General features: G+C 45.1%; 1 protein-coding gene across 5 annotated transcripts in view; it reads right to left on the bottom strand.

Annotated features, from left to right (window-relative positions):
- The window catches only part of STUM (stum, mechanosensory transduction mediator homolog), a 58,266-nt gene that overhangs the window by 15,144 nt on the left and 15,147 nt on the right, over positions 1 to 27,975 (bottom strand). For 4 of the 5 annotated variants that reach the window (XR_011699858.1, XR_011699856.1, XR_011699853.1 and 1 more), the window contains exons 2-4: positions 9,643 to 9,822; positions 3,973 to 4,057; positions 135 to 949 (exon numbers count right to left, since the gene is read on the bottom strand). Coding sequence is in view for 1 of the 5 variants with exons in the window: in XM_071579730.1 (XP_071435831.1) it covers positions 909 to 949; positions 9,643 to 9,822 (221 nt within the window). In the remaining 4 variants the exon portion in view is untranslated. Of the gene's footprint in view, positions 1 to 134; positions 950 to 3,972; positions 4,058 to 9,642; positions 9,823 to 27,975 lie in introns of those variants that run through there. The other variant, XM_071579730.1, reaches the window with a different exon arrangement.

The raw sequence follows: 27,975 nt of genomic DNA, 5'->3' as shown, positions 1-27,975 counted from the left end.
TGCAACTCTGCACATCATGTGTTCAAACCAGGAAAACACAGCCCTACCCCGTTTGGCCGTGGGCCTTCCAACCATGACAACTGCTGAGCACCTGGTTAGCACCAGGTCATGATACTCGAGGTTTGGGCACTTACCCCAGGGAAGTGGAGCTGGGACGCTGCTTCAGCCGGGAGCACACGTCATGCTGTAAAGCGATCCATTTCCAAACCTTGGAGACACTGCCAGCAAGTCTCTTCCAGAGGGAGGAAAATTCTTGGGTTTTGCCTCCCCCAGTATTGTTTTACACTAGGAGCTTTGGGCAACACATGGCTGCATCTGCCATCCTAGAGGAGCGGTGGGCACCGGTCCCTTGATAGATGAAGTCTCCCCAGGGGCCGGTGGGAGGTCTGGTCTTTGCATGGTGGCAGCAGATGGAAGCAGGGGATGGCCCCAGATCACTTGAGCAGTACAATACGTATTACAGCAAGCACGTTTTTCAAGACATCTGTGAGGACAGAACTTCACTGAGTATCATATATACAAACAGCAGAGGAGACTGGGCTGAACCCTCCACTACTGCAGAGCAGTCAAGGATGGAATCTTGGGGTGGGGAAAAAAGTATCACTGGTTTGCTTTTACATACTATACATATATCTGTGAATAGCTCCTTGGCATTTGATGTTCACAGCCAGTTTCCTTTAACAGTGAGCACAGAAAGGAGGAAAAATGTCTTCAGTGACCTCCCCTGGGAGGAGAGAGAAGGCAGTCATCTCCCACTCCCTTGGTTCAGCTCCTGCCCAGATGCATCTTTGACAGAGGGTGTCTCCTTTTCCTGGCACAGTCCTCCTCCTTGGTGGCTGCCCACTGCGTGCTGCCAGGACCAGTCCCAACCCATGCCGTGCTTGCCTCATCTCCGCTGCTCAGTGGGATCAGTGCAAGTCTGCGCCGGCTGCTCTGCATCTCCGCTCCGCTGGACAGGCAGATGAACAGGGTTCACACAGAAGGAAACAAAACAAAAGGAAGAAGAAGAGAGACAAAGGGTAATGAAAAGGTCCGTGGCCCACAGCTGCCAAAGGAAATCTCTCGCCGTGTTTCTCTGACCATACTTGTCCCAGCCACTACAGCTGCTGTGGGATCCCCTGTTCCTTGTAGCCTGTGAGGAGGGAGGGGAAGGGAACATGATTAGAGTTGATTCCTAACAAGGATCCTCAGTGAGGCTCAAGCAAGCCACAAGCCTGATTTACCAGGAGTAGCTAACAATGTGGGAAAATACGGGGGCTGTTAATCCTCCCTTGTGGTCAGGCTGCCCCGGGCAGCCTTAGCCCAGCAAGCCACCCTGCTCTGCTCTACCCAACACCTGCCTGGTGCAGCCACCTTCCTGGGCACAGCCATGCAGATGCTGCTGCAGCACCTGCCTGCTGCCAGCCCTGCCTGAGGCACATCTGCTCAAGGAGATTATAAAAGCACAGCAGGTACCGGTGGCCATAATTCCAGTACAACCTGTACAATAACTTAAGACTTTTATAGAGCGTGTTTTTCTGCAGTGTAGGGGAAATGTATGCCCTTATATCCTGCTCCAGGGATGCTGCTGTTCCCAAGCACTGACCCGGCACTTTGCTGATCGTGCATCTGACACACTTCTACTTAAGATCTACTTTTGAACCTTGTCCTTCCAGAGGAATGCCAGGTAGGAAAAGGCTGGTTTCCTTTATCCATCTTTTTGTTCCCATGCTGGCTTTTGCTAACTGAGCTCTCCAGCAGCAACCAATTTGCACAGCAGTTTAGAGGTGAACAAACACCTCTTGGAGAAGAAGGGGAATGCCTTTAATCACAGCCTGACATGTCAAATTTCAAACACAGACCTCAGGATGCCTCTGTGGGCACTTTCCCTAATGATATTCTCACTGCCCTGTTATGCACTTGCTTTGCTCCAGCCCAGCAGAATTCCAGGTGCTTTTGCTAGGGCACAGCAGCTGTCCAGCAGGCCTGGAGAAAACTGAGATTTTCAGCAGCAAAACCAATTGCAATGAGAAACTGCCTGGATCTCTGTTCCTCCACAGCCTCTCCTGTTTCTGTGACCATGAGGTTTGATGCACCTTCCAGCCAAGGCAGCAAAGCCCTTCAGGTCCCCCCTGTGTTGCAGCTGCATGGATGTTCCAAGGGCTAAAGCAGCTTGTCCTACTGCCTGTCACAGCTGCTCAGGGACCTGGGGCCCCAGCTTATTTACTCTCCTGCACATAGTGGTTGAGGGCAGGCTGCAAATTCCATAGGACACAGCTTGTTCTCCCTGGGGCACTAGTGCAGAGAATGGCAATAGGAGAGCACCTACAGCTCTTGTGCTGACACAGAATAGTGAGAAAAGTACTGGATTTTTTAACCCTTTCCTAAGTGGTCACAGTGACTGCACCAGAAGCTTTACCTGGTTTCTTTTTAAGAGAAGCTGCAATTGTTTTTATGATATTATTGATGCAAAATATCTCATTAAAGAAGCAAACCAACTGTCCTTGCTCTTCCTGCCACAGTAAGATCTTTCCACTAAAAAAGCTTTTAAGAATATGGAGGGTTTTTTTCTTAGCTTAAATAATGTAAGTAGCCTGTCATTTTTATATTTTGAATTTCAAAGAAGTCTGAAATTTCACATCTCAGAAGAATGCTTAACTCTTCAAACACTTTTCTACTGATGCTTTTTAATATTTCTTTCCAACCCTTAATGTCAGGCTTTTGTAAGTCCCTTAAAAAAACTGAACACAAAGTACCAGCAGGTGCCAGAACCCGTATCTTTAAGAGACTTTTTGTTGAACTAAGAATTGACTTGAACAAATAAACTTTGCTGTACTTTAGAAAAAATCCACACATTCACCCAGCCTTGGCAGTCTGGATCTCCTGCTGTTAAATGAGCACAAGGGACAGATTAATGACACTTAACTGCATTGCTGCCCATTGTGTGCAGCTGAACAGAAAGACTCTCATCACTTTCAAACAGCTTTTTCTAGAATACAAAATGAGGATTTCGTATGCATTTATGTTCTAAGTGTGAGTCAGCTCTGAAGGCAAGATGAGCTGGTTGGAAACCTGTAACATGGGCATGTCTACAGCATCCCTTTAATTTGTTTAGGGAGCACAGTTAAAAAAAAAAAAACAACAATCCCATGGACCAGAAAGTTGGGGCCTGACATAAAGCTTTAGCTAAAGTAAGCAAGCTGAGTTATGCTTACAGTAACTTGCTTGCATACGCATGCCTTTTATTGAGATATAAGAAAATTAATATTAAGGAATCTTTTCAGTCCTGCTACCAGTTTTGAAGCTGGCTGGAAGGCAGTTACAGTGGCCGAGTCTGTGGCTCTCTTTACATGACCAAAGTAAGCCACAAAAATGACCTGTCCTGTGCTAAACTTATTTACTACAATACCTCAGACTTACGAAATAGTTTATATTTGGCAAATAGTTACTGCATTTCTTGCACAGCAAGAGCTATTCTGTATGAAGCAGCCTTACATTAGTATATCTGCAAAACAGGTAAGGTGCAGTTCTGTAGAGCAGACAGCTCTGGGATCATGATTAAGTTGGTCTGTGCACAGTTACTGATTTAATCAAGTTTACTTGAAGTTAGACTTCTCCCATGAACAAAGACTGAGGCAAAAAGAACCCAGTCTGTGCACAGGCTGTCCTTCCAGGACTGGGTTCATGCAGAGGGTGCTCTCAAGTCTGAAACAGGTTCCTGCTCTGCTCCAAGGGTGCCCTTGGGCAGCCCGAGGGGCATTTCAATGCTGTGTGAAGATTTTGAACATACCTGGGGCTGTGCAGCCACAGGACAGACACAGAGACAGGCGGACACACACACGTACAGGCACATGGCTGGGCCTGGGCTGGCAGTGGGCAGCACCAGCCAAAGGGAATTCCAGATGGCTTGCCCTGGCCGATGCTCGCTGCTGTCCGTGGGGAGCTGCCACAGGGTGTGAGGAGGAGGAAGAGCAAGAACAGAAACAAACTTACCTTGTGAGACTTTGATGGTGAACAAAAGGAGGCAAAGGAACATGAAAGAAAGAGAGAGGGAGAAATGTAACTGTAGACGGTATATCTGAAACACATGGAGAACCAGAAAACAATGAACAAATTTGGGCTGCAGAATAAACAGAGAACAGCTGCTATATTGTCAGACATTCACATCAAGGCTAAACATTATTTAAAATCCTTTTACTTGAAGTGGATCATTTCATTTGGGACTCTTGTTTGAAGACTGGGGAAATTCTCATCTGCTTTCCAGCTCCCTGGCCCTGAGCCAGACAGGTTTGATGGACTAACACATCTGAGCAGTGCTCCCACCAACACTGTCCTCCATGACATTGGTATTTCATGGGTTTGACTGAAGGCAAACCACTGAAGGAGGGCAGCAAACAAGACATCACAGTGTACCAGAGGGCACATGGCAAGCTGTTCACAGTCCGAGAGCTTGGAAAATGACACCCAAAGGCTTTTTGGCAGTTTTGCTGCTGAGTTTGCTTGTACCTGCAGGTAACTCACAACCACAGCGTGCCTCAACCTGTCTGGGTGCTGCAAACCCTGGTCGTATTTAACATTCCTACAATGTTTTAGGAACTTGCCCCACCACAGCATTTCGTAGGAAACAGCAAAAAAGTATTTCTACTACATTCCTAAGGCATAGTGTGGGGGACAGCTCTACTGAGATTTTTTAAAAAAAACTTAATAGGTCTAAGCTGGCAATTTGTCCTCAGAATTTTCTCCATCTCATGAAGGTCTACCAGTTGTTTTGGGATGCTGTTATCCTCTGAGTCACTCAAATGCCTTCTATTCCCCTTTCCTTCCCAGAACAGCTGTGTTACCTGCCCTAGCAGGGGCCCTGCAGAGCAGAGGGGCTCAGTGATGCTTTCCAAAGTCCCTCAGAGCCCAAGTGTACAGTGACTGTGCAATCATCTGCTGCTGCTTCTGGCACGGTCTGAGCACTGTAATTAGCAAAGGAGTGACAAAGTGGACACCGTGGTTACAGGTAAGTTCTCACTACTGGCTGGTAATCAGCCCCTGGGAGTCAGCAGAAGTCCCCATTCAGTGAAACCATGCGTGATGGTGCAGCCAAGCACGTTGTTCATTCAGAGGCCAAAAGCTGAACCTTTGAGGGCTTTCTTCAGAAAGCAGGTCTGACTTCTTGGCTGCATTCACTAGAGGTGAAACAATGCCTGGACAAACAGTCCCTGACTTGTGTCCCCTGTGCCACCTCAGTGTGATGTTACTATATTATTTGTCTGGCATTTCTGTAAAGAAATGGTACACAATTCTGTATAATGGGCTCTGAGCAGCTAGGGAGTTCCTGGAAAGGCCATTCCACTGTGCTCATTCTGCACAATGTGGCTAATGAAGATGTGTGCTGCGTGGGCTGGGGACAAGGTGTGCCTATAGCAGAGGGAACTTTGCCCAGAAAGCTGTAGGAGGCTTGCTTTCCAGTTAGCCTTGGCCAGCTAATTAGTTTTATTTTGCCTCAGCTCCATGCCTCATTCCTGCAGACACAATGAGGGTTTGAAGGTAGAACAGCCCAGCAGCACTGGCAGCTGGATATTGGCAGCAGACAAGGAAGAGTCCAGATCACTTTTTTTTGCAAAATAATTTGTGATTCCTTTTAATTCACATTTGCCTTCCGACAGCAGTCCAGCAAAGGACAATTCCCAAAGCCACATGGCTGTTTAAAGAAGGTATCTGTGATGACAGCTGGCAATTGATTTAAATTAGCAGAGAGAATGCCCCATGCCATGGTGCTGCTAAAAGTAATTGAGTGTGACAGCAAAACTGCATTCAATCTTCCTTCTGGGATATTATTCTGCTAAAGGGCACCACACAGCAGATGAAAGCTGGATTGTACCCCCTGAGGTCAGTTGGTCTCTTCCCATGTCCCACCTTGCTCCTGACAGAAGTCAGTCTACTCGCTCTTGGAGTCTTCTGTGAACAGAGAGGGCAGATCTGCCATCCCACCTCTGCGGCATTTTGACCTTACTGGAGGGAAAATGTCTCCTAATTTCCACACAGATCTTTCCTGCTGTTATTTAAGTCTGTTTTAGGCTGAACTGCTGCCCTCTCATGTTTACTAGCCTACTGAACATTTTCATCATCAACATGGCTGCAGTCTTACGGTCCTCTGGACTCTCTCTGAGTTTCCACATGAAGTACAGACTACAAAGCTGGACACAAGCCTCACCACAGTTTGACATGTGCAGAGAAAGGTGAGGGGATCAGTTAATTCCCTACAGGCTCTGCTCCTACTTGCCTGGGCAGTGTTTGTTCCTTCCACAGCAATGTACTCCTGTGCTGTTTGTACTCCTGTCCTACAGCCACATCCTTTGCTGAAAACCAAGTTGTTCCCTGTATTTATGCAGTTGATAAATCCTTCTGTAGAGTCTTGGGCTTGTCTCTACTGAGTAGCACTTACTGTTTTAAGACTATTTCTTCAGTTTGCTTGAATCCAGACACTGCCCTTGCTGTGCCTGCTGTCCTCGCAGCCGCTGCTGCTGTGGGGCTGGTGACCCTCTTCTCAGGCCCATCATCAAGCCACAAATTAAAATACTGAGCAGAGTTGGATTCAGGAAGGACCTTTTAACACATCTCTCTTTGTATCTTTCCAGTTCAGTGAAATCCACTTAGAGACCTGTTTTCAAATGCATTTTCACTCAGGCCATGCCTCCCTGGCTTGCTGGAAGGAATGCTGTGTGAGATGGGGTCAGCACCTGAAGGTTAGAAGGGATGGCTGACTGCTGCCACCACACACAAAATTAATTTCTGCTGCAGAAGGGAATCAGACTGACACATCTTGCTCTGGACAAACCCAGGCTGACTTGTGGGAGTGTTTCTTATTTTTGAAATGCATACAAGTAACTTCCTTGATTACTTCTTCCAGGAAATCAAGTATACCTGATTGGCCTATAATTCTTCTCCTTTTCCCCTCATTAAAGACAGTATGACATTATCCTCAGAGCAGGCTCCTCCCTTCCACAGCTGAGAATTAGAACTAGAAGATGAAAAGCTGCAACGAGCCTCCTGTTCAAAAGGCATGTGGATGTGGCACTTGGGGACATGGTTTAGTAGTGAACATGGTGGTGATGGGGTAACAGTTGGACTCAAATGATCTTGGAGGTCTTTTCCAACCTCAGTGATCCTATGATTCTAACTCCCTCCCAACTCTACCAGCTAATAGACAGGCAGGCCTAATCCAGGGAGTGAGGCACTTTTAACCTCAGGGAAAGCCTGACTGGAGTCCATGAGCCTCAGCTGTTTTCCACCCTTCTTCTCACTGCTAACCCCCACCAGCGTAGACACCACCCAGTGTGTCCTGCCTCTAGCCCATCCAAATAGCATGGCACCCTTACAGGGATGCATGGATTCAACCATTTCAAAACAAGGGAGATTAAAGGTGGGCAGTAGTTTCATATTCTTTTAACTATTTCCCATCTGTAGGCAGATCCAAGTTGCAATGGTGTACAATTTCTGTTCAGTGCATCAAATTGATTGTACACAAACAAAACCCAGCCAAAGCAAACTGTTTCCTGGCAGTGTTCTTAAATGAAGTACCTTATTTCTTGCATTTGAAACATGGCTTTCTTCTTAAGTTGTGTTTTTTGGGTTTTTTTAACATGAAAACAAGGAACACTTTGGGTCTGACATGGCTGTTTCATCCAGCTCACAGTAACTGATCACTTCTGTTCTTTGTTTCGACTGAAACTGATTTTTTTCTTTTATTCTCCATCCAGCTATAGCTGCTTTATTTAGCCATTATTTTCTCTGCATGGCAAGTAAACTTAAAACCAGCTATTTAATGAGACAGCAAGAAACTGCCAAAGGCTGCAACTTGTCAGATGATCCTGGTGAATGTAAGACATGTTGACTTCTCTTAACATTCTCTACCACCAGATGGATGAAATATTGTGCTGTGGTTGGGGACCTCTTGATCTGAGCACTCCCACCACATGCTGCTCACCCACCCTCTGCCTCCCACACTGGTGGGATCCAGGAAACAGCTTCCATGAGTTACTTCCAAGCTGTATGGTTTTTCCCCAACAATCAAGCTGGAAAACCAATATGACTTTCATAAGTCCCAACCCCTCTACCTGGAAAACAGGACTGTGGAGAAAAGCAAGTCATGATTTCAGTTGTAGCTCTTTATCAGGACAGATGCTTTCCTGACTCTCCCCACAACTGCAGAATGGAGTCCTGCCAGGCAGTGAATTGCATATGTAGGCTGTCCAGCAGAGGAAGAGCAGAAGAGCATATGATTATGAACACAGTTATGGGATTACACACAAACTGGGCAGATTTTTAAAGACATCACAGATGTACACCCATTCACAATTTATCCTCACAAGTAGCCTGGGCTACCCCTGCTCTGCAGGCACATCTGGAAGGAAATGTGGCAGGTGGTTTGCAGAGAGAAACAAAGGGCAGTGCCTTTTGCCTTTTTTTCATATCCATTGTTTGCTCTGTATGGGGGTTGCCTTAACTCAGCCTGCAAATTGAAGCTGGCTCAGAAATTAGCAGATGGTTTGGTGAGAGGGTTTAACCCCTGGCTGTGACAGCTGAAAATGTGTGCTGGTTTCCTGCCCTTTTTTTTCCCAGTTTCATTCATTTCATCTTCAGGCAGGTTTCTGGCAACTTCCTGAGATCCTCTCTTCTGCTCTATCATGCAGCCACAGATGTCAGCAGCAGAGATGACAAAGTGGAGCCCCTTCAAACCAAAAGGCAAAAGCTGCTGGTAAGATGGTCTCTGGGAAAAGGGCTTGCTTTGGGAACTGCCTGTCCTGTCAACCTGAAAGGTCTCAGACCTGCTTGGTTTGGGACAATGTCCATTGGCCTCTGCCAGCCTCAGGAAAGGGAGCAGGGTCTTGCAGATGCCATCAGCAGCCTAAACTCTGCATTGCTTCTGGCTTTGTAGATGAGATGAGACTGTCACCTCAATTCTCTGCAATACGATACAAGAGATAAGATACAACTTTTACACCAGTAAAAGTCTCTGGCAGATAAAAGTTACAGAGTCTGTATTCTGGATTAGTAATATATAATAACTGGATGACCTAAATTATATACATTTAAAAAAGGATTCGTTTTCCCCTAGACTAATGTTTTAGAGGCTCCTCAAAGGATGTATGAGAAGTCCTTCTAGGAGCAACTAAACACTTCTGCTCAGCCTAAGAATTTGGTGTGACACATGAAAGAAAAATACATTGGGTAAATGTATTCTGGGGAGGAGAGTCCCCAAGGCTTTTCTGGGGACAGCAGAAAGGTCTCGTTAAGCACAGAGATGCAGCTGGACTTGCAAGGGAGAAAGGTCTTTCCCATTCCAATGGATGCAACCAGGGCAGAAGGGGCTCCAGAGAGGAGAGTTCACAGTGCTAGGGAGGCCCTCCCTTCCTGCACATTTCATTTGATAAAGGGTAAAGAAAGTTCCTAACCCAGATGATGAGATGGGAGGCTCTACCAGATGTGTCACAGGGCCCATTCAAACCCTCCTAGCAATTTCTCTGCTTACTGTGTTTCTCATGGACTTGCAGAGCCCATAATGTGGCAATCCTTCCCTACAGTGCAGTCCAGTGGCTTGGAGGGACATTAGCTGGGACCCAGAAACACAGCCACGGAGAGGAGAAGTCAGGATGGTGAGTGCACTGTACTTACTTGCAAGAATGACCATGTCCATCCCCCAGAATATACTCATGATCCAGCCAACCATCACGATCGCTGTCAGGATCTGAATCAGAGCAGCAGCAATGTTCAGCCAGAAGACACAACACATGTGCCTGTCAGGGAGGTCAGTTCGGGCTCCACACAGCACGGTGAAAGCAGATACAAATGTTCCTAGGGACAGAGCAGCAGCACAACACCCAGTGAGAGCCACGGCTTCGTGCCAGATCCCTCCCCTTAGACCCGCTTCTTGTGCTACCACTGCAGTGCTGAAAAGCTGGAAGCACATTACGGGAGGACAAATGGAGGCACAGCCACATCTTACTCAAACATGCTGCTGTCTCTCACTGAATTACACCAATATGTATAGTTGAAGAACAGGACAGAAAACACACTCTTTGGGGTTTGGCTCCTTTCCTCCCCCGACACCCAGCAGTAACCATTTATGCACTGTAGGCAGTTTTCAAGGGAATGCTGTGTGTCTGTGGAAATACCAGTCTACCTTTTTTCTGCCTGGTGGCTGTCTCTTGGGGAGAAACACTTAAAATACAGCAGCTCTAAAAGGGAAAACTACACTCAGAGTTAGAGCAGGACTGGCTCTAGAAAGCTGTACAGGTCTGGCAGTCTGTTACTGTTCCCAAATACTGCTCTACAAGGAGTACACAGACACAAAAAAAGAGGTGCTAATGTGGCACTGCATCTTTGTGCATGGCTTTCACCAGTCACAAGTTGTTACCTAAGGTCATGTTTTCACAAAGCAGAAGTAGCTAAACTTGAAGTGCTGGAGCCAGGAGACCTGGTGTTACAGCCATTGGCTCTGCTTGAGACCAATTTACAAATCTTGCAACCACCCTTCAGACCTCCTAAAATGTTTCAAAGGAAGGATCTTCTTGATGTATGTAACTTGAAAGTTAAAGCTGAGGGAACAAAACTACACTACAACAACCTTTCATAAAGATTCTTCCAAAAGTTACCCCATTGGACAAGTGAGATCACTTGCTCACAGCTGATGTCATGGCTAGCTGAAACCCACAGCCTGGGAAAGCCTTGTCTGTCCCACAACTGTTTCTGACCCCTATAATGTACAAGCTGTTGGCCATGAGGTTCAGGCACCTTATCTATGTATGCATTTCAACACCTCTTAGCATTATGAATTGTCTTTGGGTTTTTCAAATCCAAATACAGCATTGCTAAGGCAGATACAAAGGTCCACTGTTGATTGTACTGAATAAAATAGTTCTTTGAAATGTTTACTTTAATCAGTATCTTGAATTAAAATGATGGTTTCCATAAAAACTGCCCTTTTTCCTCTCAAGGATGGAAGCCTGCAAACAGCCTGTAGGAGTGAGCACATCTTCAATGCACCTAAGTGCCTTGTTGAACTCAGGGGAAGGTTGGAAGCCCCTTGGTTTGACTGAAGACAGGGAGGAAACACTCCAGGAAAATTCATCAGACCAAGAGAGCAGAACAATCAGGTTAAAAGCAAAATACCGTTTTGTCCTGCACTGCCAACATGGTGGAAAAGATAATATTTTTCATTGCTGCCACTTCTTCAGTGGGTCACTAGGATATCTGGCAGTTGAGGTGCCAAAACACCAGGGAAGACTGGCTACAGCCTATTTTTAGTCTTGCCATCTTCTGCAAGCTTCAATTCCAGCATTTTCCTAACACTCCATCAGCTCCTAAAACCCTGCTCTGCTCGTCTTCCTGCCACTGGCTCTATCTGATTCTATACTCCCACCCACTCCCTCTGCCGCTCACCATAGCTGGGCATGGGGCAGGCAGGGAGCAGCTCTACACTGCAGGACAGTGGGGAATGCTGCTGGGGGGCTGGGAGGCAGCCCTACAGCAGGGCATTGCTGGAGGGGAGAAGGGAGCACCTTCCTCTGCTTGAGAAATGACCCCTGGGCTTTTTCCTCTTGCTTTCACAGACAGGGTTTCATCCCCTTATCAGCCAAAAACAAAAGGGTCTGCAGAGAGGAAAAGGGGAAGTCATTTTAATCCCAAGGAATGTTGTATAAGTCTCCCCATTGCTTTTTAAAAGAAACAGTCTTTTGCTCTGTGGCTTTGTCCTCCTTGTGTATTTGTCCTCCATGTGCTATTATGAGATACCTCTGCCCTGCTTCACCCACCTTTTTCTTCTTTCATAGTTTTTTTTTAAAGCAGAAGGAAGTCTGGAATATTTCCCCCATACTTCCTGAAACTGTTGTCTTCAAAATTACACCACAGCACTCTCTGAGATTAAATATGAATTGAGGCAAGATCAGAGACTGGGTGTTTATGTTTTCTCATCAGGATAAAAAATCTTGCCAAATGGAAATTCCTGTCTCTTTTTTAAAAGAAAATCTTCCCCTCTTGCCTTACCTTTAACTCTTCCAAGATGTGTTACAAAGAAAGGTCATAAATGAGCAATAATTCTTAAACTACAATTTCACATCCTTCCAGGGAAGCTTTTAAGATTTTTACATCAGTAGAGCAAGGTGCTGAATTAGCTAATTAATCCCCTAAACACCGCAATGAGTAAGCTAATGTCTAGTCCTATTCAGAAAGGAACAAAGCAAACAGAGCAGCTAAGTGTCTCCCTCTGGACTGGGGATTGATACATGAACTAGGATTAAAATCTCATGAACCTTGGCTTCTGATTCCCTCTTCTGACCACTTTCCTACTCATGGGAGCCAATTCATTTTTCCAATGCCAGTGCATTTTCCTTATTAATTATGATTAGCCCACCTCTGGGAGCTTGCAGGCATTTTTGAATACAAGTCCTGGGCCATGCCAGCAGGCATAAAATGGAAGTATTTTTCCTCTGGTCCACATATGCTTGAAAATGAGAAGCAGAAGAGAGTCTTAAATGCATTTGCCAAGGTAGATGCTTTCCCCTTAAGAAGCCATCATAGTCACACATTGCCAATGGAAGTACTTGCACCTGGAAGCAAAGAGGCAGAGAGGAGGAGAAGGAAGGCAAGCAAGCTGTAACTGCTGATAGTGCCTGGCTGTGTCAGAGCTGGGGCACCAAACCATTTCCCTTCCTGACAAAACATTCAGACACTTGAATCCCTGCAGCCAAGAAATCATAAGCTCGGTATGCCAACTGCATCTGGGGTGATGTTGGCCAAATAAGTCAGCTGTCCAAAAAGGTCTCAGGCTGTGAGTACAACCAGCAAACAAACTGCCAAATTCACAAGCAGATGTAAACTAATAGCCCACATAGTTACGCCAGTATAACATAAATAAATTATAGTAAACACTTCTATCTTCCCAATGAAAACCACCAAAACTGCAGTAAAATCTGGGATTTTTCTAAATCATTAATTAATACGGCCTCTTTGGGGACAGAGGGTAAAGAGAATATTCCCTATGCTACTTAAGGAGTCTGTTTGTCCAGCCCCACAGGGAACTGGGGTTCATTGCAATCACCTGGCTGAGCTGAACAGCCTCCCTGGCAGCTGGAGCCAGCAGGTACCAGGGGCTGGGCAGAGGGATGAGTGGAAGCTGAGGTTTGCTCTTCTGGAACAGCTGGGAGGCAGAGGGTGAAGGCGCCCTGTGCAGTGAGTCTGTGAGCAGACGTGACACTGATCTTGCTCTTTCACCTGGGGCAGTGTCAGCCAGCTGGGGCACCAACGTGGTAGTGGGCTAGGAGGAGAGCCCCTGGGAGGCTGTGCTTGCTTTGGCTGTCAGCAGAATTGGGGTATTTTTAGATTACACCAGTAAACATAGAAGGCTTTTTGTTTTCCACAGTTTAACCCATTGAATGTGAAGGGAAGCATTATCTGTAGAACACCACTGTAAGTGGTGGGGCAAAGGAGGGGGTTTTGCCGTTTCTCTCCTCTCTGATCATTCAGGATAAAGTCCCCTCTCCAGTGTATGCTGGTACCGTGGCAGCCAGGCCCTACCTGAGAGCATCACCTGCTGGTTCCTGGCCTCACAGAGTATGACAGGAGTAGTTTGACCGGAAGAGTTTGAGGTTTTTTCTCTTAGAGTGAAAACTCACACTCCAGAAAGGGCCCTCCTGGTTTACTACTGTTTGAGTAACCCATCCAGGTGGGAGAAAGGCATGAGGTCAAGACCATAGCCTGTCCTGAATAGTGTCCTCTGTGTTATCTGAGTGCAGCAGGGACTGTGTTATGGAATATCTTAAGCCGTACGAGAGAAGTTCTTCTCTCCTGTTTTTACAAGAAAGCCTATCCTGAGCACTCCTGCAAGAGCTTTAGTCAGACATGGAGCTTGGCACATTTCATGTGGAGGACCCAGCTGTGAGCAAAGTTGTGACAGCACCTTCCCAGAAACATCCAAAGTGGGAGCCTGGCTGGAGCTGGGACGCAAACCAGAGGGAGATGAGACACTGATGACCACAGCGTAACTGCAGCTAATTTGAGCATGCAGACAATTTATTAGTGGGCTTTCCACTGACTGCCAAATATCTGAAATTTCCCAACAGAAAGCATCTCTGGTGCAAGAAATCACACCTGATGAGTTGTCCTGCTACAGATGGAAGAACAGCAGAAACCCAAATTACTGCAATCAGGGGCAGCATGTGGAGATGATGATGATTCTGTGATGATGATCCCTACCCTACAAAAGCCTGGAGGCAGGGAGAGGTTGGGAAATATTCCTTCCTCTTCCTGCAAGCCTGGAGATCATGTAAGACATTCCCATGTAGTGCTGGGAGTAAATAAGGCAGTAGTATAGTGCCTCTCTTTCTGCTCCCAGAGCGGGGAAAAAGAGGGCCATGTCAGGAGCTGGAGCAAAGGTGCAGAAGGCACACAGCTGCAGGGATGAACAGGCAAAGATGGGAATGAAATTTGAGATGTCTGTGGGAGCAAGGCTGTTGGATCGACACGGTGATGTAACTAATGAGTGCGTGTTTTGTGGGGAGGAGGTGTACCCGGGTAGCTGTATTGTGTCAGGGGAGCGCTCTGTGTGGGGATGTGTCTGATGTGTCTCTGAATTTTCTTAAGTAAAATGATTATTAGCTGTCATTAAACACTGTTGGCAGGTGTGTAAGGCAGATGTGAATGTGCTGAAAATTCATGAGATGTGTTGGTTCTTCCTTGTGTGAGTCAGAAAAAGCTGTGCCAGAATGATAATAAGGATTGAGCTTGTTTCCGTAGAATAACAGTGAACATGGTATCTATTGGTTAAGGCATCCTTGGCTCCCAATTGTCATGACCTTGTTTTTATACACTAGTTTGAGCTGTAAAGATGTGGAGGCCTCTCATGCTTGGCATCAATCCATAAACTAAGCTGTAGCCCTTTGGGTTATGATGAGGGAAAGAGAACTATTAAAATTTGAGGAATAAAGAGCTAAAGCAGTGTCTGCTGATGCTGAGAACCTTCCTCTTTTGCTCAGGTAGGGCTGGGCTGTGGGAAGGACACTATTATCAAGACAGTAAAATGCAATTGCAAAGCATTAACTCTCAGGATGACTATCTGCTGAGGTTTCATAAAGCGCAGAATTGTTTGTGTATTTGCTTAAGAAAACAGACGCAAAATAAACCCCCCCTAGAAGTGTTCTGGCCAGTGTGAATCCTCACCAGTGTCCCCAGTCTCCACCTGGCTGGAACTCACTAGGGCTTAGGCTGCATGAGAGAGAACCTACCAGTGCAGATGTGTCACCTACACCCTCTGAGACGTGAGAGCTTCCTTTCCAAGCTTATTGCACAGAAAGGCTGGTACTCTGTCATCTACTGTAGCTCTTGCAGCTTGTGAGTGCAGGGCAAATACAGTGAAAGGGCACTAGGGAGAATAGGTGGCTTTAACACTTTGAGGGGGAAGAAGAGCATGAGCAATGCACAGCTTAGGAAACAAGGGGCTCACTTGGTCCCAGCACCTCTTAGAATCAAAAACCTGAACTCCACAGATTCCAATCTGCTGAGAGGGACAACAGTGACATGCAGACACCTCGGTGGCAAAGTGACTGCCTGCGAATGCCAGGTCCCATGGACAGCTGTGTGGGCAGGACTCAGGCAGGAACAACAGGAGCCGAAGGGTAGGAGAGGGAGAGGAGAAAGGAAAGGAGAGAGTGGAGGCAGCAAACGTGACAGAACCTAGATGTTGCCATGGAGAGGAGCTCATGATTTTTTCCTCTGTGGCCTGCTATTAAAAATGTTTTGTTTAGCTTCTGCCAGCACATTGTTTTTATTTTCCCCTTCCATATAAGAAGGACATTCAAAGGGAATTCTGGCTCTCTCCAGTTGCTTTGGCCTCACTACGGACAAAAATACACAGTCATTTGACAAGTGAGAGCTGGCACTTGCAATTCTTGTCTCCACAGGGTTTGTTCCAACTCCCAAGTCTGCAGAAGGCAGGCTGTATATAGCATTAGCTTTTTGGTTTTCCTACGTACATGAAAAATGACCAGCATGTCCCAAAGTGTGATATGCCCATGACTGATTCCAACTATCCCAGTACATCGCTGCAGCTCCAGCACTGAGCTCTGCATCTGTTTGTTATTAGAGGTCTGTGTCATGTGGTCAGAACAGACTTGACAGTGTTTATGTAGCATCTACAGAAGACAGCCCACGTGCAAGTAAGACAGCAGTGCCTTTGCATCAAAAATGAGATTTTTCCCATATTTAATGCTTTAGAAAAAGTTAACTCTTCTAAAAATGCAGAGTTTTTTAACAAAAACTTCGAAACTTGACTGCAACAAACTTTCACAGACTTCTAAGGCTAAAAACACACAGCAAAATCTTAAATTACATGGAGGGGGTACTGTTTGAAGGTGAAGTGACTTACTAAAGCTTTAATTATACATGGACCCATCAACATTATTTTTACTCTGCAGCACTGCAATGTTTTGAACACTTAAAAGCAGCCACCCATAAATAGTGAGATTGCAGTACAGCTTGTTCCACTGCCAGACATTCCACAATCCTTGGGTGAAGTTTTCCAATCCAGTCCTACAGTTTAGTTCTGTTGACTTGATGCTTAAAATTAAGGGTGTGCTAGAAGTATTTGAGACTGGACAATTTCTGCTGAAGAGCAAACACAAGACCACACTGCATAATCCATGATCCATGGTGAGGGAGCAGATCTTGGACTTCTGCCAGGACTTGCTGAATGAACTTTGCAAGTTGTACCTGCCTGATTCGCAAACTGATTTTTTCCCCTCTTGTATAAATGTGATCCCAGAACCACCACTGACATTTTGCATCATGCTTTACAATATTATGAACCACTGCAGAGAACATGCAATTTCTCAGAAGTAGAGGGGGGCGGGGAGGAATATTGCTACACAGACACTTAGACATAGGAAATGGGAAAAAGTTGCAACAAATAGTACCTACCACCTACAGTTGGAGCAAATTAATTGCTGAAGATAAGCCCATCTACACTAGGAGTATCATCTCTCATCATACTTCCAAGATAACATTCCACAGGGAGAAACTCTTTGCTGCTTATCACAATAATGACACTGAGACACTTAGCTGACACTCAGCTCCACTCTCTAAACACAACAACAACCTGTTGCTTACTCCCAACTTCTTCCCAGCATAACACTAGTACGTCAGTAACAGACATCTTCCTTCTCAATTTGTTCTGGCTTCTGGTTGAGTCACTTGGGTCTTCCTGCCTGTCCAAGTCACAAGGCAGCTATTCACTACACCTGTCCTGCTGACTGTGGTGGTACAAAGAGGTACTTTGCTGGATGTACAGAAGTCATCCTCTGGGCACAGCAAGCACTGCAGCAGCTTGAGCTCTGCACAGACTCATCTGGCTTGCTTCTCACCCACTGCTAGACTGGCTTAGTTAAAGCTGACACAGTTCCCCACTGGTACTGTGCAGCCTGTCAGGCAGATGTTTGCTACGAAGTGGACAACAGGCTGTCTGCACATTACAGACAGGGAACAAGGAGCCAGGGAGGGTAAATGACATGTCACTAGTTCTGCTGCTGCCAGGGGCACTGCTATGAAAAGGACCGAGGCACTGCAGCTGTGCTTCTGCTCACTGCTTACTTTTTTCTTTGCTAATGGAACGAAGAGAGGATTTTAATTAAGTTGCATCATTATTAAAATATGCCAGCATTCAGAGAAATAATGTAATTGTTTTCCAATTATAACAAACATAAGGGAGAACAAAAGGTATGACCACTGTTTGCAGCTCAGGGCACTTTGCTAAAAGCTCATCTGATCTAAGTGGACACATTCCTGGTGCTCTGTAATTTTATCAACAACTTAAAAGGCTCTGTTTTGTAGAATCAGCTTTGTTGCTGGTTTCTCTCTGCTGTCTCCTGATATGCAGAACTTTCTGTGTTCATATTGTCTACTATTAAAGCACGTTTACTCCACCTTGTGCCACCTTCTCTTCCTTCCAGCTGCCCAGGAACACCACCTTGCTTGCTCTGCCGTGGCTCTCTTAGTCCCAGTCTGCCCTGCACCCACCTACTGCAGGAGCTTGGGACACAGGTGAAAGAGGAACCAAGCAGCCAAAAATAACCATCCACTAAACCATCTCTTGTTTATGAGGCTACAATCCTATTCACAATTTTCAAGCACCTCCAACAATGAGTTTTCAGGTTTGTTGATGCACATCCAGAAACAAACCTCAAGCCATTCTGTTTTATGCTGTTGATGTTGAAATATATGAAATGTGGCTTTTCACTCAAACTTGATGAACCTGGAAGTTTCAACAGCAGAATGCCCAGAGAAAGTGTCTCCTCATTTCAGAGTGGCCATGAAACCACCTGTAAAGAAAGCTTTCCAGTTTCCTGATACCTCCAGTTTCTAAAGGCCACTGGCAGTGAGAGCTGTGTGACAGCAGAAAATAATGAGGAAAAGGCTATGGATTTTCAGAAATTTTCACAAAGGCTCTTGCCAGTTATTCAGTGATGAACTGAAGTTTATTCTTAATTGTCAGTGCCAGGGAAAGCTCGCTCTTGTCAGGCTCAGAGCAGGTGGGCATGCATGACCCTGCAGCTTCCACACTAGGGTAAGGGCTCCAAATGGCTCCCCATGTTTTACTGGGTGAAGTCACATCAAATGCTCACTTGTCTTCCTGCCTCTGCTCTCCCAATGGTTAATTAGTGCCCATCCCAGGATGTTCTAATTGAGCAGAAGGAAAGCAGCAGGCTGGGGCCAGGTAAGGGTCTCTCCCTCCTGCCTTGTTTCATGAATCCAGCCCAGCAGCCACAGCTCAAGGTGAGGTCTGCGCTGCCTCGTCTTTCTTTCTGATCAATGCCTTGCAACGAATTTAGCCCTTTGAAGCTACCTAACTGCATTTGCTCTGCTCATGGAAGGACAGATTAACTACTTCTAAAATTCACTGAGCAGTGATTCTGAGCTTGCTGCGATACCCTGGAGCCCTTAACAGTGAAGACAAATCATGTTAATTAGGGACTACTAAGACACAAGACAGAATTAATCTCATTAGTAAGTTAGATGGGGATGCAGAGCAATTAGAGGTTATTCTACAGAACAAGACAGCTGAAATGGAAGTGTAATAAATTGCACCAGCTTCCAAAATCATCCCACACTACAAGCTATCTTTTAAGCACTATAGGAATGTAAAACGAAACTGTCACATACAGATTCAGGGATCTGCAGTGATAAGTGTGCAGGAGACTAACGAAAAGACCTTTTTTCAATGCAGAAAATGCAGTGCATGCATTTTATGAGCCAAAGCACCTCAAGCAGACACTTAAAGGGAACATGACAGAGTTGCACTCTAGCCCAGAGGTGCAGTTCTGCACCCAGGAGTCCGGAATATGATTTTTCAGACCAGAACTCAGTCCTAGATTTACAGCTGCTGCTAAATGATTGTGAAGCTGTAACTTTATTCTTACAATGCTGAATTAACATTCTTAAGATGTTAATTTAGTCTGTCAGAAGAAATCTACTGTCTTTTGTGCATCTACCCTGATGGGGTTATATCCTTCTTCCTCTGTTCAGTGCTACCATTAGTCAAATAGTGACCAGGTCTTCCCTTTAAAGGTCAGTTTTCTTAAAACCAATATTCTTACATGAAAGGTAAAGCACTTTGCCTACTAAAGCCACTGCAAAGGTGCTGTTTTACTCATGTCCGTAGCAGCTGAAATATTTAGGAGCTTGTGCTTTACACTCTAAGTTTGGCTTTGGTACTGTCAGGTGATTCACAGTTCACAAACAAAAATACCATTTCATGATAGTTTACTTGATAGAGAATGTTTTATCTTATTCAGAAAAACTGTAGGGAACATTTTCAACAACACAAGCATCTTAACTTGCATTCATTTTAACTGGAACTTCCCACAGTAACATCCCTGAAGAGCAGATTCAAGCATCATTGATTCTGCACAAGAGCAGTGTGGGATGAGGAGGACAAGGATCCACACAGATCTGGGCTGCAACAACCCACAGTCTCTTTGGTGAGGAGGACAGGCACTATGTGAAGCACAAAGCCAAACGGAGCCTCTACACATGACTAGTCTTGCTCCCACAGGGAAGAGGGTGAGAAGATGTGGACTCTTACAGAGCCTTTTTGGCTACCCATGAAAAGACCCCAGGCAGATCAACAAAAGCAAGTCTTTTTTGGCAGAGGAAAAATGAGCTGTGGTACTACCTTATGCCTGACATCACCCCGGTGCAGGGCCCATAAATAGTGCACGCTGGAGTGACCTCTGACTTTACAGATTCTGTGAATATGAGCACTAGCCAAGACAAATTAATCTGCCCAGATAGAACAGTTTTCTAAAAGCAAGTTTTCTTACTGAGACGGAGAAAACATGGATGTTATGGAGGCTAATGCATGTATCGGCATCAGCAGGTAAGCCATGATCTTGTGGACAAGAACCTGAGCAACCTGCTGTAGTTTAACCCACTTAGAGGAAGGACTAAGTGGCCTCCAAATGTCTCTTCCAGTCCCAGCTATTCTATGGTATTCCAGTAACTTTAACCACTCCATGCAAGGCTTAGCTGGACTCCCAGTTTCTTTTCCCAGAGCCATGTCTTTTTGCCACTACACAACTGACAGCTCTTGAACACAGAGCTCTCAGTGTTTTTTTCAATTTATTTTTGAAGAGCTGTTCTGTTTCTAAAATGTCAGGTTCAATTACTCTCATAGCAAGCAGAAACCATGCTTGTGAGTTGTTCATCACACCAAAACAGGTGGACTTCAAGTCAACAGCCTCCCTGCTTCAACACGGCCCCTCCTGAGCCGTGCATGCTCATATCAAACAGCTCAGCCTGACTCTGAGGGGAGATGCCTTTGTACTAAAGGGAATTACCACTGTGTACTGAAGCATGGTCTTTCTTTACAAGAAATGTCTACTTGACAAACGCCTCATTTCTTGAGGGACTAGTCCTCTTCTGTCTAAAAGCAAAGTTAAAGGAAATGGCACAGCTTAGTTGAGCAGGCCAACAAACATTGATGGATATTGGGTCTTGTTTGGGTGCCAGGTCATCCACACAGTTAATGCCTCTCAGCCATCTGAGATGTATCCAGCAAGGTCTGCAGAGGCACAGCCCTGTAAGTGTGCCTGTGACTTTTTATATATGGTCTGTTCCCCTGAATGTACCCCCCCACCCCATCACTAGGAGTTACTGTGCTCCCAGTGTGCAGGAAACAGCATTTCATTTACATATTTCTGTCAAAAGGCAATTTTTCCCTTGACATAATAATTTCCAGTATCTGCCAACTAGCTACCAGCCAGCATTAGACAAAAATGCATATGCATTTGTTTGTGGATATCACAAAGAACTGAGTTACCAACATCACAATATAGCATGTAATTAAATTCTTCTGAGTGAAATAGAGAAAGTAATTACTTGTATTACACAAAGATTCAAATACACCATTCTTCAGAGGTTAGAGGAGATTTATATGGAGTGAGACATACCAGGGAAAGAGTTATACAGACAAACTGGAAATAACCATGGTTTCATCCTGCCTGTTTGGGTCTTTTTTCTAATTCTCATGTTGAATAGATTACAATGAGGTTAGGGACGATGGTAACGTTCCCATGCTGGAAGCACTTATCTATCTGTTAAAGAGTGCAGCTGAGATGAGATTCAGACTTTTAAATGTCCTTTCCTGCCCTGCTGAGGAGCTGTTAGACCAGGGGCAGGGGATCTGACCCTGATGTTGCAACACAAGACTTCACAATCTGAACAAAGATGTTGTTTCTGTATGTCTTCCAGTCTGACTAACTGGACTTCACTAGGGTTAGTTCTTACCCAGTTTTCCATGGTGTTTTCTAAACAAGGCTGTTTTTTGGGGAGTACCAGTCCTGCAGAGGAGAGGGAATTTACATTTGCTACCTGTGTGCCAGCCAGTGCCAGCACCTTCAGACAGTAGGCAATGTATGTACCCCAGAAGATTCTCCCTGTGCCAAAGGGCTCTCACTGCAGTTTGAATATCCCCAAAGCTACTCTTCCCGTGTTCTTCTCAGGAACTGGTGCTGAGTGCTGTGTCTCTCAATAGCCTGCAGCTCTCTGGAGCAGCTCAAAAACCTTCATAACCTCCCACTAACCAAGGACTGCCTTTTGCACCTTGCATGGCTCCCCCAGTTCAGAACTCTGGAGCAAGCAGCAGGGAAAGCAGAGGAATGCATTTCCTTGGAAAGAAGAAGTGGGCATAGAAAGAAAACACCTCTTTCAAGAAGGGCAGGTACAATTGAGGGACCATCCATCTAAACTTTATTCGTTCCTCTGTTGTTTTTCTTTTCCTTCTGCCAAAAAATACATCTATATTGGACCCAGATTCATCTCTGACATAAATCTGTTGACTGCCAGAGTTGCACTGGGGATTAATTTGGCACATCAGGTCTAACCTGATCTTGGCAGCAATTCAGAAGTGAAAACAGCAGAAAGGCAGTACTTTTAAATGATAGAACAGGCCATGGCAAACAGTATATGCCTGCTGCTCAGTATGAAGTTGATAAATCAAATCCAAATGTGAATTTGAAGAGAGCTATCATGAATAGCATGGATACATACTCAAGCAGAATTAGAAATTGTAGAAAATTGATTCCCTATGCTTAGTGCACTTTCCTAACTTTTTAGCAAGTCTGTTGTGCTGTACAAGGATGACGCAGGGCTCCACACATCATATGGTGCTGCTCTCCGTGCTCCTTAGCTGAGCAGAACCACAGTGTCTGAGGATCCTGGCAGGTTCTTTGGGCTTGCCTTGTGCCCAGCAGCCATATAGCCAGGAGACTAATTATCCAGCTCCTGTAACCCTGCAGCTTCTAATAGCTGAGGAGTGTTTAAGGTTGTATCTGGCCTGGATTCACTGTATCAGCATTCACACTACAATGGGAACTCAGTTTATGGGACTGCACAGCTGAAACTAAGATGAGAACTACACCTTATGCCACTACTGCAAAAGGTCTCTCACAAGTCTTCTACCTCAGCAGAGTTGTGTCAGTCATGGAGCTCCACTTCTCCCTCTAGCTGCTGTAACCATCTTCCTTCCTTCCTTCCTTCCTTCCTTCCCTTCCCTTCCCTTCCCTTCCCTTCCCTTCCCTTCCCTTCCCTTCCCTTCCCTTCCCTTCCCTTCCCTTCCCTTCCCTTCCCTTCCCTTCCCTTCCCTTCCCTTCCCTTCCCTTCCCTTCCCTTCCCTTCCCTTCCCTTCCCTTCCCTTCCCTTCCCTTCCCTTCCCTTCCCTTCCCTTCCCTTCCCTTCCCTTCCCTTCCCTTCCCTTCCCTTCCCTTCCCTTCCCTTCCCTTCCCTTCCCTTCCCTTCCCTTCCCTTCCCTTCCCTTCCCTTCCCTTCCCTTCCCTTCCCTTCCCTTCCCTTCCCTTCCCTTCCCTTCCCTTCCCTTCCCTCCCCTCCCTCCCTTTGTCTTGGAAAAGTTGCTACATTGCCTAAATTTTCTCTTCTTTCACAAATGAAGTTTCTGTCCTCTCTGATGAACAGTTCTCACAAAACTCTGCAAAGAGTCTGGGTGACTGTCAGGACCTCTGCTCGATCTGCAGGATTTAGGATTCCTAGCCCTGGACTACATTAGGGGCTCTCTGCTCTTTGATGTCTTGCCATCTGCTTCACTTCTCTCTCCTACTTTGTCCTCAACATCTCTCACACTACCTTACCATGTTTCTCTTCCTATTTGACAGAGGCACAGGCTGAGCCTCTGCAAATCCCTTCTCCCTGTCTTCTGTTTCCTCCATACCATGCCCCCTTTAAACTTCATCTGCACACAAGCCTTTGTTTCTATGCTGATGACTCAAACTCCTGCATCTCTTTAGGACACTTCTCCCACATCCTGCCTACTCTTCCTGGTATCTTTGCTTGGACATCCTTTTGTCTTAATTAAGATGGAAAAGTTAAATTCCATTTCTTTGCACAGTGAATGTTTTTCGCTGACGACACCACCAGCCACCTTTCCACCAATCTGATTTGCACATAAAGAGAAAAGGAAGATAATTACATATTTAATTCCTCCTTCTCCTTTTCACGTGCACTCAGGTCACTCCAAGTACTGTATCTTTTTTTTTACTCTCATAAAGTTTGTTTTTCCTTCCATCTATTCCCCAATCAGTAGCTTGCTCTCCAGCCAGAGTTCCCTGTCAGATGCCACATCAAATGCTTTTCACTCTAAGACTTTCAGAGCTGGTGAACACCGGTTGTTGTTTTCATTTACATGCACCCCTCAACACAACCCCCCTACCCTGAATTAGGGATTTGTTCGAGTTCCTGTGTGACACAAGATAACTTGCTGCAACCATCCATTTCTGTAGTTAACAAATGTCCCCATTCATATTAGGAATCTACAAAGGCTAAATCAGTTAAACCATTGTTGTGTAACTTTATTTTTTATTTATTAAGACAAATGAATAGGCAAGATACTTGCACACGTATCTGCAGTTCTAACTATGACAATGACAGGCAGCTGTACTTTCGCCTGCCCAAAGTTCAGTAAGTAGGTGCAGAGAGACAGCTGTTCACTAACACAAACTGTGGGGCTTCCCTGCACACTCCTCCTTAAAGCATGGGCTACTGTTTGCTCCCTGAAAGCACAGACCATTGACATACTGATATACACTTCAGTGTTCTCCTCCTACTTAGGGATTTATTACTCCTCCATGCTAATCCCTACAGGTGTCTGAAGGGTATTGCTGCAGTCACTATAGCTTCCTACACTTAAGCATTAAATAACCCCACATTTCTAGCTAAAATAATTCAGTTTTCTTTTAATTTTAGTGATAAAAACGTAACTTTTTCTTCCCTCACATTTTACAGAGCAAGATTTCTAGTACAGTATCTTACAAAAGCAACAATCTGACACATTAGAGCTATTCTGCCATCTTTCATTGTACCTGCAATGAAAAAAAAATAAGCATGTATTTTTAGCTGGCTGTGCTACACAGAACAATCTGATAGCAGAAGCCTGTTATTGTCATTCAAAGGAATATGTGTTTGTCATGAAAAATATCTTAAATTTAACAATTAGTGTTTTCTAGAGAAATATATCTGTTCCATGCAAAATCCAAAGGCATTAATTCATTAAGACCACACAACAGAGCAGCTGCATCTTACTCCTTTTCTTGGAGACAGATTAGAACAGGACTACCAACACTGGGACATTAGAGCCATCCACAGCAAACCATGTCTCTGTCTCAGACACAGGATTAAGACAGTGCAATACTCTAAGCACAAGGGTTTGCTGTAGATCTCACATTCATAATGTGCTCTACATGTGGAACCACTGTCCTCTTGCAGGAAAAAGCAATAGCAAGTTGGTATGCAGGACAGCAGGGGAGAAGTTTAAGTTCAAAATACATAGACTGAACTGCTTTGGTTCCTCAGGGTTGTGCAAACCACCTTAGGTCTCACCCAGAAAATGCTTCTCATGTAGAAAAGGAATTTCAGCACATTGAAAGTAAAAACACTGAGTGCTTGTGTCTGGGCAAAATTGGGATCATGGGTGGGCCTGGGGTGGAGGTGGAGCAAATTAGCCTAAATGTATGATTCATGAAGGATCACTAAGCACAGTGAGCTCAAGTCTGCAGTGCTCCCCTGGCAGTTCCTGCTCTGTTCCTATGCAAGAAACCAGAGGCAGCCCAGGACTCCTTAGAAATCTCTGCATTTGCCTTTGCAATTTGCTCTGTACTCTTCTCAACTGCTGTATGTGGTGGAAAACAAAGCCAGATTTGGGGTGGTAAGAGGACTGGATGGAGTACAAATTGTGATTAATTCCCCTCAGTACTAATTATTGATCAAAATACAAACAGAAGAACTGTCAGAACTGTCAGTTTACGCAATTACAACTTGTGGGGTAGGAAGTCCCTAAATCACAGAACACCTTGAGAAAGAAGGAGTATCTGGAGTAGGTGCTGATGCGTTTGCTGGCACATTGGCTGTGCAAAGCAGAACCTGTCTGGTGCTGTCGCAAAGTTCAGTCTCATCGTTGTTAGCTGAGTGGCAAACATACAAGGCAGTCATAGTCTGCACCATCCACAGGATCCATGTGACACATCACATGTCTAGATCTGGGATTAAGGCAATACAACTCCACTGGTAAAGTGCTTTTTATTTTCCAGTTAGTGAAAATTAACAGCTGAGCCAAACTGCTCAGCAGGAAGAGAACACAAACATAGTTCTTACCCTTCTCAAATGTCTGGCCTTAAACTATTTATAATCCTTCGCTATTTTATTTAACATACACAAGTAACTGCATCTATTTTTCTACTGACTCTGTTTTGGACACACTCTCCTCTCCTAATATCCATACTGACCAAGAATGGCACTTCATCTAGTTCTCTTTATTTTAGCATCTCATAAGTACTAATGATACCCCAGTGCATGTGTGTAATTATGTATGCTAGTGTTCCTCCTTCTGTAGAAGAACGATAGAAAGAAGGCAAAGAAACTAAAGCATGAAATTTTGGAAACAGTTAGGCACCAAATTCCCAGTGAAATTAAGGAATTCCAGGCTAAATCATGCCTCCAGCCACAGAGCTATCAGGATACTTGATCAAATTCTGGCTTTCCTAGTTTAGCCTCATCACCCTCCATGGCTTTTGGCTATATTGAAAGTGAAATACACAGATTAGGACTATGAGTATGTATCAGAAAATAAGTATATCACAGGATATTAAAGACTGTTCATCTGAAACATCTTTCCTGTGCTGTCATAGTTTATATTTCTTCCTGTTTAAGCAGCATGAATGATATTGGCTGAGTTTTTTATGACTTGAGGAGAGCAAAAGATATTCAGGTGCTGGAGCAGGTCCAGAGAAGAGCGATGAGGCTGGTGAAGGAACTTGAGGACGAGTTCTATGAGCAAAGGCTGAGGGGCTGGGGTTGTTTAGTCAGGACAAGAGGAGGCCCAGAGGTGACCTCATCACTCTCTACAACTACCTGAAGGGAAGTTGTAGCCAAGTGCACATTGGTCTCTTCTCCCGGGCAACCAACAGTAGGACAAGAGCGCACGGGCTTAAGCTCTGCCAGAGGATGTTTAGGTTGGATATCAGAAAGAAATTGGTTACAGAGAGAGTGATTAGTCTTTGGAATGGCCTGCCCAGAGAGGTGGTGGATTCTCCATCCCTGGAGGTTTTTAAGATGAGTCTGATGTGGCACTGAGTGCCATGATCAAGTAGTCGCAGTGGTGTTGGATCAAGGGTTGGACTTGATGATCTCGGAGGTCTCTTCCAACCCAGTTCATTCTATGATTCTATGATTCTATGAAAACTGATCAAGTAACTATATGGGGACTTACAGGCTGAAGAGGAACAGCAGCCAGGCAATTAATCTCTTCTTATGTTATAAGCCTGTATTGGAGTCAGCAGAAGGGAACACAAATCTATGTCACAACAAATTCAGTGTGGTGTCTTGCCAAAGCTTTCCTGAACTTAAACTTAGTTTTAACCATGGCTTTGCACTGAGTTACTAGTAAATGGTTTCCTCTGCCATGTCTTGATGTGAGGTGGTGCAGTCTCCAGCTAAGATCAAGGGACAGATACTGTTACTTCAGCAGCAGCTGCTTAAACTGCCACAATGAATTTCCTGCTGATGTCAATGTCCCAGAAGTCAGAAGAGTGAGAAGGGAAACCTTCCCACATTAGTCATTGCAATCAGAGATAACTGCCAGGCATCATTCTGGTTGACTGGGGCAAAGTGAGGAGAGGCAGCAGCCAGTTTTCAAGATTCATCTGAGTTCACCTGTCAAACCCAGTACCAAATATAACAGCCCTCAATGCCACAGAGCATGCAAGGACCTCTCTCACGTGTTCTATTCCTTAGATAATGCAAAAAGGAAAGAAACATTATGAACTCCAGCATATCCTTCAAGGAAGGGATCTAAATAAGACCATTTTGCAATGATTATTTAAAATTTGCAAATATTATTAAACAAAACAAAACAAAACATTAAGAAACATTCTGCAGCAAGAACCTGTGATCAAGGTG

Source organism: Pithys albifrons, chromosome 2 (assembly GCF_047495875.1).
Source record: "Pithys albifrons albifrons isolate INPA30051 chromosome 2, PitAlb_v1, whole genome shotgun sequence".
Classification (NCBI taxonomy): domain Eukaryota; kingdom Metazoa; phylum Chordata; class Aves; order Passeriformes; family Thamnophilidae; genus Pithys; species Pithys albifrons.
The sequence above is the reverse complement of the archived record's forward strand: the minus strand, read 5'-3'. Positions and strand labels throughout refer to the sequence as shown.